This window comes from Dermacentor silvarum, chromosome 7 (assembly GCF_013339745.2).
Source record: "Dermacentor silvarum isolate Dsil-2018 chromosome 7, BIME_Dsil_1.4, whole genome shotgun sequence".
NCBI classification, from domain to species: domain Eukaryota; kingdom Metazoa; phylum Arthropoda; class Arachnida; order Ixodida; family Ixodidae; genus Dermacentor; species Dermacentor silvarum.
In genome coordinates, this window is record NC_051160.1 from 144,485,827 (window position 1) to 144,499,798 (window position 13,972).

A 13,972-nucleotide genomic window follows, 5' to 3' on the forward strand; every position below is an offset into this window, starting at 1 on the left:
ATGGCTGTACGGTCTTGCGCTTGGCGTGCTCAGTGTAGGTGACGGCATCCCGGATCACGTTCTCGAGGAACACCTTGAGGACACCGCGCGTCTCCTCGTAGATCAGGCCAGAGATGCGCTTGACACCACCACGGCGAGCGAGACGACGGATGGCAGGCTTGGTGATGCCCTGGATGTTGTCACGCAAGACCTTACGATGACGCTTGGCGCCACCCTTGCCGAGCCCCTTGCCGCCCTTGCCACGTCCAGACATTTCGGCTGTTGCTGCTGCTTCGGAGCGAGTCAGGAAAGCGAATGCCGTGTTCCCGGGCGCGCGCGGCCCAACTCGGCTTCGCCGCCACCGGAGGAAGGGGGGCGAGGAGGAAAGCAAGCGGCGCGCGCCCATTGGCTCACCCGCGCCGCCGCTTCTCTTCGCGAGTGTGTCGCTGGTGGACGCACTGAGCCCTCTATTGACCACGCGCGGAGTGAAATTGAAATAAATGGCTTCAGCAAAACAAAACAATCGTGCACTTGCACATAACACTGCAACGCAGGCCTATTGTGCCCTAATTTTATTTTTTGTTGCTGCAGTTAGTGACTTTTGTTCCTTGAAAAATTAATTAACAAAAATAAAAACGCCTCGCCCTGCATTCGCAAGGACAAAACGAACAATCCAACATTACTCGTGGTGCTAGGTTGCGCCCGCTGCTCGAGTTCCCGAAAAAAAAAAAAAAAGAGCTTCCTTGCATTCTCGTTTTCATTACTCGTTGCATTCATCTTTACCACGACTACGCTTGCAATATAACCTTCGTAGCCGCTGGAAAGCACGGCGCGAGCACGACTTCAAGCTGAGCCGGGCGACCATCGTTCACTTGGTCACGAATCGCAAAACAGCGAGCACTCGTGATCGGTCGAACTTAGGCGTTTTAAATTTTGCGCCTAGGCTGCGTCCCCTTGTGGCAACACGACCGTCAAATTTCGTCGTCATAGCTCGCGTAATCTCCCAGATAAGCCCAGCCGAAATAACCAAACACGCCCGCGTGGGTCCAATCCAGCATTCTAGGGGACGGAAGAGGGCGAGGATACAGCGCTCCGACCTCCTCTCGGCCATTGCCGCCGGCGCGCAGCGCGGCTCCTCTATGGAGAGACAGTTATCGCGCTGCACTTAATCACAAACTTTTTACCCTTTAAACCGCCATAGCAGTCTGCGGAAAGCGCGCGCAGCATTTTTCTAATATTACTTGAAGTTTCTCCTAATCAGTGTTCCTCTAGCTAGGACATTTCTTACACCTGTCAAGTGATTTGCGCACCCCAGTCCGTGCTATACCGCTCACATGTAAACATGACACTGCCCTTGCAGGAGGCTTTTAATTCAGGATTCCAGTCTCGAGAACAGTCGTATGCGTGTCAACCGCCGCCACGAGTACATTCTCGTAGACGAAATTACTTTTCGCAAACGTACAGGCGAGCGAGCCGCAAGACGGCGTCGCATAAGAAGAAAAAGAAAAAAAAAAAAAAAGAGAGAGAGAGAAAGAAAGACAACAAGCTGCGTTGCAATAATTACACTACACTACGCTCGGCTCGCATAAGGCAAAACTATCGACCGACGCAGCGTTACAACACGCATTCCGTCGTTCGCACTAGTAGGAACACGCATTATGCATGCTCGTGTGCGCGTTGTTGTGCTCAGTGCATGTTGTTGTGTGTGTGTGTGTGTGTGTTTTTTTTTTTTCTACCGCTAAGATTATACGAGGCGCGCTGTCGGAAAGCGCACGCAACATGTAAACAAAACAAGAGGGAAAACGGACGGAATCGTCGCGAGATTCTCGCTACATCCCAATGCCAATGCAGACACTTTGGGTGGCTCTGACAAGAGCCGTTGGGTGTTGGCTGGGCGGACGAGCGCTCGGTCGCCTACTTGGAGCTGGTGTACTTGGTGACGGCTTTGGTGCCCTCGGACACGGCGTGCTTGGCCAGCTCGCCCGGCAGCAGCAGACGCACGGCAGTCTGGATCTCCCGGCTCGTGATGGTCGAGCGCTTGTTGTAGTGAGCCAGACGGGACGACTCGGCGGCGATGCGCTCGAAGATGTCGTTCACGAAGCTGTTCATGATGGACATGGCCTTGCTGGAGACTCCAGTGTCGGGGTGCACCTGCTTCAGCACCTTGTAGATGTAGATGGAGAAGCTCTCCTTCCTGCGGCGCTTCTTCTTCTTCTTGTCGGTGGCGCGCACATTCTTCTGCGCCTTGCCGGCCTTCTTCACGGCCTTACCGCTCGGCTGGGGAGGCATAGCGATGCGAGTAGACGAGCAAGCGAGATCAGACTACGGGCGCTCTCGCGCGCACCCGTGCTTTTATCCGAAGGGGGTGGTGTTCACGCGACCGGCGAAAGCCGCGCGCGCCATTGGTCCGCACGGCTTCTCCTCCTCTCTCTCGTTCCCGCTCTCGCTTCCCGCAACCACGGTGGCGGCGGCCGAAAGCGCTGCCCCGACACACATCGTTGAGAGATCGCGAGAGCAGTAGTTCTCGTCTCCTCAGTCTCGTCGTCTCATCAGCAGCATCACCATGTCCGGACGTGGCAAAGGCGGCAAGGCAAAGGGCAAGAGCAAGACCCGTTCCAGCCGTGCGGGTCTCCAGTTCCCCGTGGGCCGTATCCACCGCCTCCTGCGCAAGGGAAACTACGCTGAGCGCGTCGGAGCGGGCGCACCCGTCTACCTCGCGGCCGTCCTCGAGTACCTGGCTGCCGAAGTGCTCGAGCTCGCCGGCAACGCGGCTCGCGACAACAAGAAGACGAGGATCATCCCCCGCCACCTGCAGCTGGCCATCCGCAACGACGAGGAGCTGAACAAGCTGCTCTCCGGCGTTACCATCGCGCAGGGCGGCGTGTTGCCCAACATCCAAGCCGTGCTTCTGCCCAAGAAGACCGAGAAGAAGGCGTAAGCGAGCTGCTCCCTCCCATCAAGCCGGAGTTGCAGGCTCGTCCTCGCACGACAACCCAACGGTCCTTGTCAGGACCACCCAAAATGCGTGTGACGGCAGGGTGTTGCTTTGCAATCCCGTTCTCCGCACCCGTTTCCCTCTGTTCGAATTTTTTCTTCCTTCTTTTTTAAACTACCGCAATCGTGGCTCGGTGAGATTGCTAGCATCTCTCGCTGCACGTAATTGGCCAGCATTCGCCGGCGCTATTAATTGCGTGCAACGCCTCGGGAGGAGCAAGAAAGAAAGGCGAACCCTTATGATTGCGACACATACACACACTTTGCTCGAATAAACGTCGACAAGCGAGTGATGCACACATCGCTAGACGAAAGAATAGCCGTCACTTGGCCGTGTTGGTAAACACGTCCATGATGGAAAAAGCGCTACTAAAACGGCGACTTTCCTATTGATATATCGCACACGTTGAACTGTGCTTCTTTCTTTTTTTCCAGCGATATTGGCCTCGTGATGACTGAGAGAGAGATTATAGTTGTAAAGGATGGGCTTAAAGTGCAGCGCGATAACCGTCTCTCAATACGTGCATTCCGCATGCACGAACGCCGTAAGGGAAGAAAAAAAAAAGAACATGTTATTTCCCTCTTGCTAGCAGTGCTTTTCCCATCGCGAACTGCACGAAAGCTTGCACGCAACATCTGTCGTTGTAAATTTTGTTTTCGAGCACGAAACAAGTAGCACAGGCACTTTATTTTGATTCGTGCTCGGTCAGTACTCACCACTTGCGTATCGTGCGAAGCACCACCTCGCCTCCTCAGCATATGTATGTATATATCCCATCCAGCCGAGCACACAAAAACAAAACACACAGACAGACCAGACCGAGAGGGGTACGGTTCGGAGTACGTGGTCTCGCGTATTCCCGTAGCCGAAGCAGACATGTAGGTGGTCCTGAGAAGGACCGTTTTGTGTTGCTTGCCTGACGCAAGGCTGCGCGGTGCAGACAGCGGTCGAACTTAGGCACGCTCGCCACGGATGCGGCGGGCCAGCTGGATGTCCTTGGGCATGATGGTAACGCGCTTGGCATGGATGGCGCACAGGTTGGTGTCCTCGAAGAGACCGACCAGGTAGGCCTCGCTAGCCTCCTGAAGAGCCATCACAGCCGAGCTCTGGAATCGCAGGTCGGTCTTGAAGTCCTGCGCGATTTCCCTCACCAGGCGCTGGAACGGCAGCTTGCGGATGAGCAGCTCGGTCGACTTCTGGTAACGACGGATTTCACGCAGGGCCACGGTCCCCGGCCTATAACGATGCGGCTTCTTGACACCGCCGGTGGCAGGTGCACTCTTGCGAGCAGCCTTGGTGGCAAGCTGCTTACGCGGAGCCTTCCCGCCGGTACTCTTGCGGGCGGTTTGCTTGGTCCTGGCCATGGCGGAAATGGGAGACGGGAGCGTCCAAACTCGTCGACTGCCGGAGTGAAACTGGCCCCTGCGCACAGCGCGGTCGTGCTTCCCCTCACTGCTCTTCCCCCTCTCCAACTCACCCGCCGATTGGCCAACGCCAGCGCAGCCGTGTCCGTACGCGGGGCGGCGCGCACGCCGGCGTTCGCCAGGATGCTGGAAGCCAGCCGTTTTCGCGCGTCCGCGTTGTTCGCGGCTACGCAAAGCGCATGTCGAGGCGACTGAATTGCATTTAAACATGACAGCATGCTGCGCCGTTCTCTTTAGTTTCAGCCAACACCACAATCACCGCCATACCGGCCCGCATCGCGGAGTGGCACCACCGACTGTGAGACCGCACCATTACTGCTGGCGGCGGTCACCTCAGAAACTGCGGTCGACGGAAACGTGTGAGCAACGTCCGCTGCATTGATGTGAAGCCACGATACCTTCTGGGAAGCCAACTTCATCTTTTCTGGTTGAGAAGTCGCCAGCAAGCTATCTCGCACGTACACGCTCGCTAGCGCACTTTCCCATGTACATATATCTGAACACGACACTTCGCATATACTTAGGCAGGTGTGCGACAGCCGATTCGGCCTTCCAAGGCTACGCACAGCCAATACCACGCACGGCCCTTACACAATCATTCAGCGTGCTATCAACCAGTGCTTGGCGGCCGCCGCTCTCAGACAACCCCCCAATCTTACGAATCCGGAAGGCCTCGCTATGCTTTTTTTTTTTTTTTTTTTTACTTTCAGGTAATGCCTGTTGACGCTGCATTATTGTTTGTTTTTCTTCCATATGACACCGACAATCGTCATAAACCACATCGTGCTTCAGACAGCGCCTACATTGTTTCTTCGTTATTCCCCACGGGCTAGCTTTTTCTGGTGCATTCCCGCTCCCCGGAACAAGTTCATGGCACTCCTGTGCGACTTATTTCGGTACAGCTCAGCTCTGCGGCTGGCGGAAAAATCGCTCTTCTCGGCAGCTACTGCGCAGTGGCCCCATCAGCGGGAGTTTCTTTATTTATGCCCTAATTTTAATTACAATCGTTGTTGTTGACGGAAACCCTTCAATCTTTGTACCTCCGTAATTCAGCGATAGAAAGGGAAAAGGCAATTCCGCAAATATCAATACAACTAAAGCGAAGACGATTCATGTACACCTCAGTAAAGTATACTGCTCACGTGCGTGCATCACTTTTGCAAACAAGGCACCAGTTTCTCACACAGCGTGCAAACTTATGTATCACATTTACATGTGTTCTTGTTCTCTTTGTGTAGTTTAGACGATTGCGGTATGGCTTTCAGCTACGTGGTTGTGAAATGTTCGCTTACTTAGTTTTGTGCATTACATTCCACGCACTGCATGAAATGTCTGCTCCCTCAAGTGCCTTCCGCTGTCTCCTGCGACACGTTCCGTTCACGTGAGCCGAGTGTTTGCATCGAAAAATATTCTTATTGCGTGTTACATGTATTTCGATAGCGAAGTCCTCTGAGAGTTGGCTCCCCAGCTTCACGTACGGCGAGTGTGACCGCATTGAGAAAGACACAAATATTGAACAACTGCCGCGTTTCATCAAACCAATGCGCATGTATGCCACTCCCTTGTGTAAGTTAATTTGTATACCGCTTCAGCCATGGCCTCATTTTCCTATACTCGTCACAGCGCGATTACCCAGCACGACCACGAACACCGACGCACGAGAAAACAACGGGTGCTAGGAAAACAATAAAACGAAAGTGAGTCTGCTTCGTGCGACCCTTTTTGTGCCTGGATATACGCACTGCACCGCCGTAATGGAGGAGGCCACCGCTAAGAGCCACTCGGAAAGCCACCAGTGAGCTCGAACCAACTGCTTGTTCCCAGCTGTAGCAATGGCACTGTGACCGTGCGCGCGTAAAACAAACGATAGTAGCTGCACAGGACTAGGTCTGCACCGCGCAGACGTTCGTCCGTTTGATTACACGCCATCAGCTCGATTCTAAGAGCAGCAACGACGGCACCTAGCTAGCTAGTTAATGTACCCTTTGGTTTCGCGTGCCACACATGCCAGTCGCACGGCGCTGATTCCCGGCCGCCCATCGGACTCCATAGGATGCAACGGAATGTGGAACAGGCCAGCATCTGAGATTTTAGCGCGAGAAAATGCCCCGTCCATTAGTCTTTATTATTATTATTTTCCCCCCATCGCCGTTCCACGGCGGCTGCCTCATTCAGTCCCAATCAAACACGACAGCCATGCTGCACGAACGAACAGCATGCCGCAGTAACACAGCGTCGAAATTGTAGCAATGCGGCACTTAGTAGCGAGCGCAAACGCATGTAGCAAAAAGCTCGCCTTACGCTACCACCTACTGTGAATACACGCGGTTGCGCTCGCTCACCTGACCAAATTCACCGCGCGTCTCGCGCACGGCTGCTGGGCACGCTCTATAACCGATCACAAGAAAATGGAATGCAAAGAGGGAAAACGGATCAGGAGATCGCGAATCCTGCGGATCACTGCCGAAGCATCAAGTGGGTAGCCCTGAAGAGGGCTGTTGGGTTCTTCACAGGAGTTCGGTGCGCTGCTGGCAGACGACGCCGGGCGCGTGTGTGCTGCTTAACCTCCGAAACCGTAGAGGGTGCGGCCCTGACGCTTGAGAGCGTACACGACGTCCATGGCTGTTACGGTCTTGCGCTTGGCGTGCTCAGTGTAGGTGACGGCATCCCGGATCACGTTCTCGAGGAACACCTTGAGGACACCGCGCGTCTCCTCGTAGATCAGGCCAGAGATGCGCTTGACACCACCACGGCGAGCGAGACGACGGATGGCAGGCTTGGTGATGCCCTGGATGTTGTCACGCAAGACCTTACGATGACGCTTGGCGCCACCCTTGCCGAGCCCCTTGCCGCCCTTGCCACGTCCAGACATTTCGGCTGTTGCTGCTGCTTCGGAGCGAGTCAGGAAAGCGAATGCCGTGTTCCCGGGCGCGCGCGGCCCAACTCGGCTTCGCCGCCACCGGAGGAAGGGGGGCGAGGAGGAAAGCAAGCGGCGCGCGCCCATTGGCTCACCGGCGCCGCCGCTTCTCTTCGCGAGTGTGTCGCTGGTGGACGCACTGAGCCCTCTATTGACCACGCGCGGAGTGAAATTGAAATAAATGGCTTCAGCAAAACAAAACAATCGTGCACTTGCACATAACACTGCAACGCAGGCCTATTGTGCCCTAATTTTATTTTTTGTTGCTGCAGTTAGTGACTTTTGTTCCTTGGAAAATTAATTAACAAAAATAAAAACGCCTCGCCCTGCATTCGCAAGGACAAAACGAACAATCCAACATTACTCGTGGTGCTAGGATGCGCCCGCTGGTCGAGTTCCCGAAAAAAAAAAAAAAAAGAGCTTCCTTGCATTCTCGTTTTCATTACTCGTTGCATTCATCTTTACCACGACTACGCTTGCAATATAACCTTCGTAGCCGCTGGAAAGCACGGCGCGAGCACGACTTCAAGCTGAGCCGGGCGACCATCGTTCACTTGGTCACGAATCGCAAAACAGCGAGCACTCGTGATCGGTCGAACTTAGGCGTTTTAAATTTTGCGCCTAGGCTGCGTCCCCTTGTGGCAACACGACCGTCAAATTTCGTCGTCATAGCTCGCGTAATCTCCCAGATAAGCCCAGCCGAAATAACCAAACACGCCCGCGTGGGTCCAATCCAGCATTCTAGGGGACGGAAGAGGGCGAGGATACAGCGCTCCGACCTCCTCTCGGCCATTGCCGCCGGCGCGCAGCGCGGCTCCTCTATGGAGAGACAGTTATCGCGCTGCACTTAATCACAAACTTTTTACCCTTTAAACCGCCATAGCAGTCTGCGGAAAGCGCGCGCAGCATTTTTCTAATATTACTTGAAGTTTCTCCTAATCAGTGTTCCTCTAGCTAGGACATTTCTTACACCTGTCAAGTGATTTGCGCACCCCAGTCCGTGCTATACCGCTCACATGTAAACATGACACTGCCCTTGCAGGAGGCTTTTAATTCAGGATTCCAGTCTCGAGAACAGTCGTATGCGTGTCAACCGCCGCCACGAGTACATTCTCGTAGACGAAATTACTTTTCGCAAACGTACAGGCGAGCGAGCCGCAAGACGGCGTCGCATAAGAAGAAAAAGAAAAAAAAAAAAAAAGAGAGAGAGAGAAAGAAAGACAACAAGCTGCGTTGCAATAATTACACTACACTACGCTCGGCTCGCATAAGGCAAAACTATCGACCGACGCAGCGTTACAACACGCATTCCGTCGTTCGCACTAGTAGGAACACGCATTATGCATGCTCGTGTGCGCGTTGTTGTGCTCAGTGCATGTTGTTGTGTGTGTGTGTGTGTGTGTTTTTTTTTTTTCTACCGCTAAGATTATACGAGGCGCGCTGTCGGAAAGCGCACGCAACATGTAAACAAAACAAGAGGGAAAACGGACGGAATCGTCGCGAGATTCTCGCTACATCCCAATGCCAATGCAGACACTTTGGGTGGCTCTGACAAGAGCCGTTGGGTGTTGGCTGGGCGGACGAGCGCTCGGTCGCCTACTTGGAGCTGGTGTACTTGGTGACGGCTTTGGTGCCCTCGGACACGGCGTGCTTGGCCAGCTCGCCCGGCAGCAGCAGACGCACGGCAGTCTGGATCTCCCGGCTCGTGATGGTCGAGCGCTTGTTGTAGTGAGCCAGACGGGACGACTCGGCGGCGATGCGCTCGAAGATGTCGTTCACGAAGCTGTTCATGATGGACATGGCCTTGCTGGAGACTCCAGTGTCGGGGTGCACCTGCTTCAGCACCTTGTAGATGTAGATGGAGAAGCTCTCCTTCCTGCGGCGCTTCTTCTTCTTCTTGTCGGTGGCGCGCACATTCTTCTGCGCCTTGCCGGCCTTCTTCACGGCCTTACCGCTCGGCTGGGGAGGCATAGCGATGCGAGTAGACGAGCAAGCGAGATCAGACTACGGGCGCTCTCGCGCGCACCCGTGCTTTTATCCGAAGGGGGTGGTGTTCACGCGACCGGCGAAAGCCGCGCGCGCCATTGGTCCGCACGGCTTCTCCTCCTCTCTCTCGTTCCCGCTCTCGCTTCCCGCAACCACGTGGCGGCGGCCGAAAGCGCTGCCCCGACACACATCGTTGAGAGATCGCGAGAGCAGTAGTTCTCGTCTCCTCAGTCTCGTCGTCTCATCAGCAGCATCACCATGTCCGGACGTGGCAAAGGCGGCAAGGCAAAGGGCAAGAGCAAGACCCGTTCCAGCCGTGCGGGTCTCCAGTTCCCCGTGGGCCGTATCCACCGCCTCCTGCGCAAGGGAAACTACGCTGAGCGCGTCGGAGCGGGCGCACCCGTCTACCTCGCGGCCGTCCTCGAGTACCTGGCTGCCGAAGTGCTCGAGCTCGCCGGCAACGCGGCTCGCGACAACAAGAAGACGAGGATCATCCCCCGCCACCTGCAGCTGGCCATCCGCAACGACGAGGAGCTGAACAAGCTGCTCTCCGGCGTTACCATCGCGCAGGGCGGCGTGTTGCCCAACATCCAAGCCGTGCTTCTGCCCAAGAAGACCGAGAAGAAGGCGTAAGCGAGCTGCTCCCTCCCATCAAGCCGGAGTTGCAGGCTCGTCCTCGCACGACAACCCAACGGTCCTTGTCAGGACCACCCAAAATGCGTGTGACGGCAGGGTGTTGCTTTGCAATCCCGTTCTCCGCACCCGTTTCCCTCTGTTCGAATTTTTTCTTCCTTCTTTTTTAAACTACCGCAATCGTGGCTCGGTGAGATTGCTAGCATCTCTCGCTGCACGTAATTGGCCAGCATTCGCCGGCGCTATTAATTGCGTGCAACGCCTCGGGAGGAGCAAGAAAGAAAGGCGAACCCTTATGATTGCGACACATACACACACTTTGCTCGAATAAACGTCGACAAGCGAGTGATGCACACATCGCTAGACGAAAGAATAGCCGTCACTTGGCCGTGTTGGTAAACACGTCCATGATGGAAAAAGCGCTACTAAAACGGCGACTTTCCTATTGATATATCGCACACGTTGAACTGTGCTTCTTTCTTTTTTTCCAGCGATATTGGCCTCGTGATGACTGAGAGAGAGATTATAGTTGTAAAGGATGGGCTTAAAGTGCAGCGCGATAACCGTCTCTCAATACGTGCATTCCGCATGCACGAACGCCGTAAGGGAAGAAAAAAAAAAGAACATGTTATTTCCCTCTTGCTAGCAGTGCTTTTCCCATCGCGAACTGCACGAAAGCTTGCACGCAACATCTGTCGTTGTAAATTTTGTTTTCGAGCACGAAACAAGTAGCACAGGCACTTTATTTTGATTCGTGCTCGGTCAGTACTCACCACTTGCGTATCGTGCGAAGCACCACCTCGCCTCCTCAGCATATGTATGTATATATCCCATCCAGCCGAGCACACAAAAACAAAACACACAGACAGACCAGACCGAGAGGGGTACGGTTCGGAGTACGTGGTCTCGCGTATTCCCGTAGCCGAAGCAGACATGTAGGTGGTCCTGAGAAGGACCGTTTTGTGTTGCTTGCCTGACGCAAGGCTGCGCGGTGCAGACAGCGGTCGAACTTAGGCACGCTCGCCACGGATGCGGCGGGCCAGCTGGATGTCCTTGGGCATGATGGTAACGCGCTTGGCATGGATGGCGCACAGGTTGGTGTCCTCGAAGAGACCGACCAGGTAGGCCTCGCTAGCCTCCTGAAGAGCCATCACAGCCGAGCTCTGGAATCGCAGGTCGGTCTTGAAGTCCTGCGCGATTTCCCTCACCAGGCGCTGGAACGGCAGCTTGCGGATGAGCAGCTCGGTCGACTTCTGGTAACGACGGATTTCACGCAGGGCCACGGTCCCCGGCCTATAACGATGCGGCTTCTTGACACCGCCGGTGGCAGGTGCACTCTTGCGAGCAGCCTTGGTGGCAAGCTGCTTACGCGGAGCCTTCCCGCCGGTACTCTTGCGGGCGGTTTGCTTGGTGCCGTTGTCAGATGGGAAGAGGACTTGGCACCCGTAGGTACCGCGCCCCAGAGCGTTCATGTACTCAACAACCCAGCATCATTCGGTACATTGACCCCGGCACCCCCCCCTACCCGGGCTCACTGGGTGGGGGGCTTTGATTCGGGCCAACGGTCCTTCCCGGACAAGGGGGCCGCTGTGGAGCGGCGCACACCGTGCTATTTCACGCTTCACACAAACAGCCATGTCGGTCGTCAGGGACACAAGCCCATCAGATCCCTGGATTGCCTCGACGGAAAAGGTGTCAAGGCAAACAACCATGGAGACAACAGAAGCCGTCCGCGGCGCAGCGCACTCTGTTGCGCCAGCACCGGTTCCAACTCTGTGTTCCACTGGGGCGAACGGAAATACGTGGATCGACTGGCGCATGCTGTCCAGTCGAGTGACCTTAGAAGCATGCATCATAACTTAATGGAAAGCTTTCCACCTGACTCTTCAAAAATCACAGCTGGGCGAGCCCACACTTCGAGAAACTTCTTCTCGCCTAGGTGATGCCGCTCCCGGGTGAGATGAAACCAGACTTCCTTCCGTGCTTTTCCAAGCACTTCGTGAAGACCCGGCGCCGCTCCCCCGAAAACCGCATCACAGCGTGCTAACCAAACTTGGTATGAGCACTCGACAAGAAGAAGCACGAACTGGTTGATCGCATGGCTGGGCAAAGGGTGCAAGAAACGGACTGTCTGAAATGGAACGCCTGGGAGACTAAACAAACTAGCTATCCGTTGGAGGAGAGCAGCAGAAAGTAAACACTGCGAAAAGATGTGAACTGTATCTTCTCGACCGCGACAAAAGGGGCACACTCCACGAGCCGGGATGGCTGTGAAGGGTCGGAAGCTAATCGGCAAACAGCCTCGCGCCAGGCGGTACATGAATGTAGCTCGCCTGGCGTCAAGGAAGCTTGCCGTAATGAGCTTCCAACTTGGTCTGTGAAAAGACAGGTCATACCTTTGACAATGCGGGGGAAGACCGGGGGTAAGGATGTCAACTAATTCTTGGAGCGGAGTAGAAATTACATCGATGTCGGAGTGGACCTTGCGAAGGCGTGCCAACGAATTGGCAGCCATCGCATAGAATGGGGACGGGGTTCCTGAGCGAGGCACACAGTGAGAAAATGTGCTCTGGGAAAACAAACGGAGTCTAGTGCTAAGGAAGAAGGAAGTAAAGCTTCGAGTCAGGAGCATATCTGAGCTAAGGGCAACCTGGGTCCACCTGACGTGCAGTGCAGCAGCTACGATGCCCAAGTCGGGAATTCCGAGTCCTCCCTTATCCTTGGGCAGCTTAAGTACCTGCCTAGCTACACAGCCAGTTGTCCCTTTCCAGAGAAACCGAAAGAGAACCCTCTCCAAGATAAGCTTGGTTCGGGTTGGAACAGGGGACACACATGCTACATACGTGAGGAAAGAAAAAAGAAGAGACCTAAGAATGTTCGCTCTAGCTGTCAATGGACACGACAACGCGCTGAACTCCTGAATCCTGGTTTCAAGCCTCTCTTTAGCTTGCTGCCAGTTTTCAGAAGACAGGCCATCTGGATCGAAATGGAAACCGAGAATTCGCAACCGCGTTTTCACGGGTAGACCATGAACGGGCTGCGGGCTGGACGGAGTGGAGTTCAAGTACATGGCTGCACTTTTCGACCTATTCAACCTCGCACCGCTCGCCCTGCAGTAACTGTCCATGACGTCCAGCACGGTGCATGCTGATGCCTCGTCCGGGACGACAATAGACAAGTCGTCTGCATAGGCGAAAAGTGCAACTGGAGGGGAACCTGGTGGAAGTAGGAACTTGCCAATTCTACTGTCACAGGATAGCCTCTGCAGAAGGGGTTCGATTGCGAGTACGTAGAGAGCAGGTGAGAGCGGATCTCCCTGCCGTACACCACGACCCACAACGAAAGCCTCCGAGACGCGATCCTGTATGAGAACAGCAGAAGTCGGTCGAGAGTACAAAGCTTGGACCATACGCTGAAAACCCACGCTAAAGCCGGCCTCCTTCAAAACCCGAAAAAGGTACCTGTGGCTAATGATATCGAAAGCCTTCTCCTGATCAAAGGAGCAGAAAATACCGGGAAGTTTCCTGGCATTTGCCCACAGGAGAAGGTCTCTAACTGCTAAACCGTGAAGCTGAGTGGAACGTCCCTGAACGCAGCATGCCTGGTATGGACCCAAAACAGTGTCGAGAACTGGAGTGAGTCGCATACACAGACACTTTGCTATGAGCTTGTAATCGCAGTTCAGAAGTGTGATGGGCCGCCAGGCTCTTAGATCGGTGCTTCTCGACTCATCCTTGCACAGGAGAGTGATTAGCCCCTCTCTTTGAGACGCTGACAAAGTCCCTTCACTGAGCAGCCTGTTCACCAATGATGTGAAAGGCTTCCCTAACAGTCTCCAAAACTTCACATAAAATTCAACTGTCAAACCATCGGATCCTGGACTGCGATTGTGCTTCATAGACTTCAATGCTTCCAAGAGCTCGTCTTCAACTATGGCTGTGTCACCAACCACCGGCGGTTCGGTTGGTGGAACGAAAGGAAAAACAGCCGGAGTGGCAGCTGGCTCAGCATAAAGGTTCATGTAGAACGGCCTTGCCA

The 13,972-nt window shown here is 54.6% G+C and overlaps 5 protein-coding genes across 7 annotated transcripts in view; 1 reads left to right on the top strand and 4 right to left on the bottom strand.

The window, feature by feature from the left end:
* Positions 1-4: 4 nt before the first annotated feature.
* Positions 5-333, bottom strand: LOC119459256 (histone H4 type VIII; the record flags this gene model as incomplete). Its single annotated transcript, XM_037721072.2, has 1 exon — positions 5-333. A coding segment is annotated over exon 1 (249 nt), but the record flags the coding sequence as incomplete, so codon positions are not given.
* A 71-nt stretch (positions 334-404) lies between these two features.
* Positions 405-2,283, bottom strand: LOC119458538 (histone H2B). The gene has a single exon (XM_049669992.1). The coding sequence runs from the start codon at positions 2,266-2,268 to the stop codon at positions 1,894-1,896; it is 375 nt and encodes a 124-aa protein (XP_049525949.1). The 5' UTR covers positions 2,269-2,283; the 3' UTR covers positions 405-1,893.
* A 253-nt stretch (positions 2,284-2,536) lies between these two features.
* The window catches only part of LOC119458537 (histone H2A), a 50,295-nt gene continuing 38,859 nt past the window's right edge, over positions 2,537-13,972 (top strand). Inside the window, exon 1 of one of the 3 annotated variants that reach the window (XM_037720373.2) lies at positions 2,537-3,445. In XM_037720373.2, coding sequence (XP_037576301.1) covers positions 2,543-2,917 — 375 coding nt within the window. In that variant the 5' untranslated portion in view covers positions 2,537-2,542 and the 3' untranslated portion in view covers positions 2,918-3,445. Of the gene's footprint in view, positions 3,446-9,486; positions 10,562-13,972 lie in introns of those variants that run through there. The other 2 variants (XM_049669988.1, XM_037720367.2) reach the window with 2 other exon arrangements.
* On the bottom strand, positions 6,795-8,540 carry LOC119458518 (histone H4). Its single transcript, XM_037720356.2, has one exon. It carries the CDS (start codon positions 7,400-7,402, stop codon positions 6,959-6,961), a length of 444 nt encoding a protein of 147 aa, XP_037576284.1. The 5' UTR covers positions 7,403-8,540; the 3' UTR covers positions 6,795-6,958.
* Positions 8,735-9,364, bottom strand: LOC119458535 (histone H2B). Its single transcript, XM_037720370.2, has one exon. It carries the CDS (start codon positions 9,284-9,286, stop codon positions 8,912-8,914), a length of 375 nt encoding a protein of 124 aa, XP_037576298.1. The 5' UTR covers positions 9,287-9,364; the 3' UTR covers positions 8,735-8,911.

Excerpts from the sequence above, each read along its gene's own strand:
- LOC119458538 (XM_049669992.1), bottom strand. The coding sequence starts at position 2,268 with ATGCCTCCCCAGCCGAGCGGTAAGGCCGTGAAGAAGGCCGGCAAGGCG.
- LOC119458518 (XM_037720356.2), bottom strand. The coding sequence starts at position 7,402 with ATGGGCGCGCGCCGCTTGCTTTCCTCCTCGCCCCCCTTCCTCCGGTGG.
- LOC119458535 (XM_037720370.2), bottom strand. The coding sequence starts at position 9,286 with ATGCCTCCCCAGCCGAGCGGTAAGGCCGTGAAGAAGGCCGGCAAGGCG.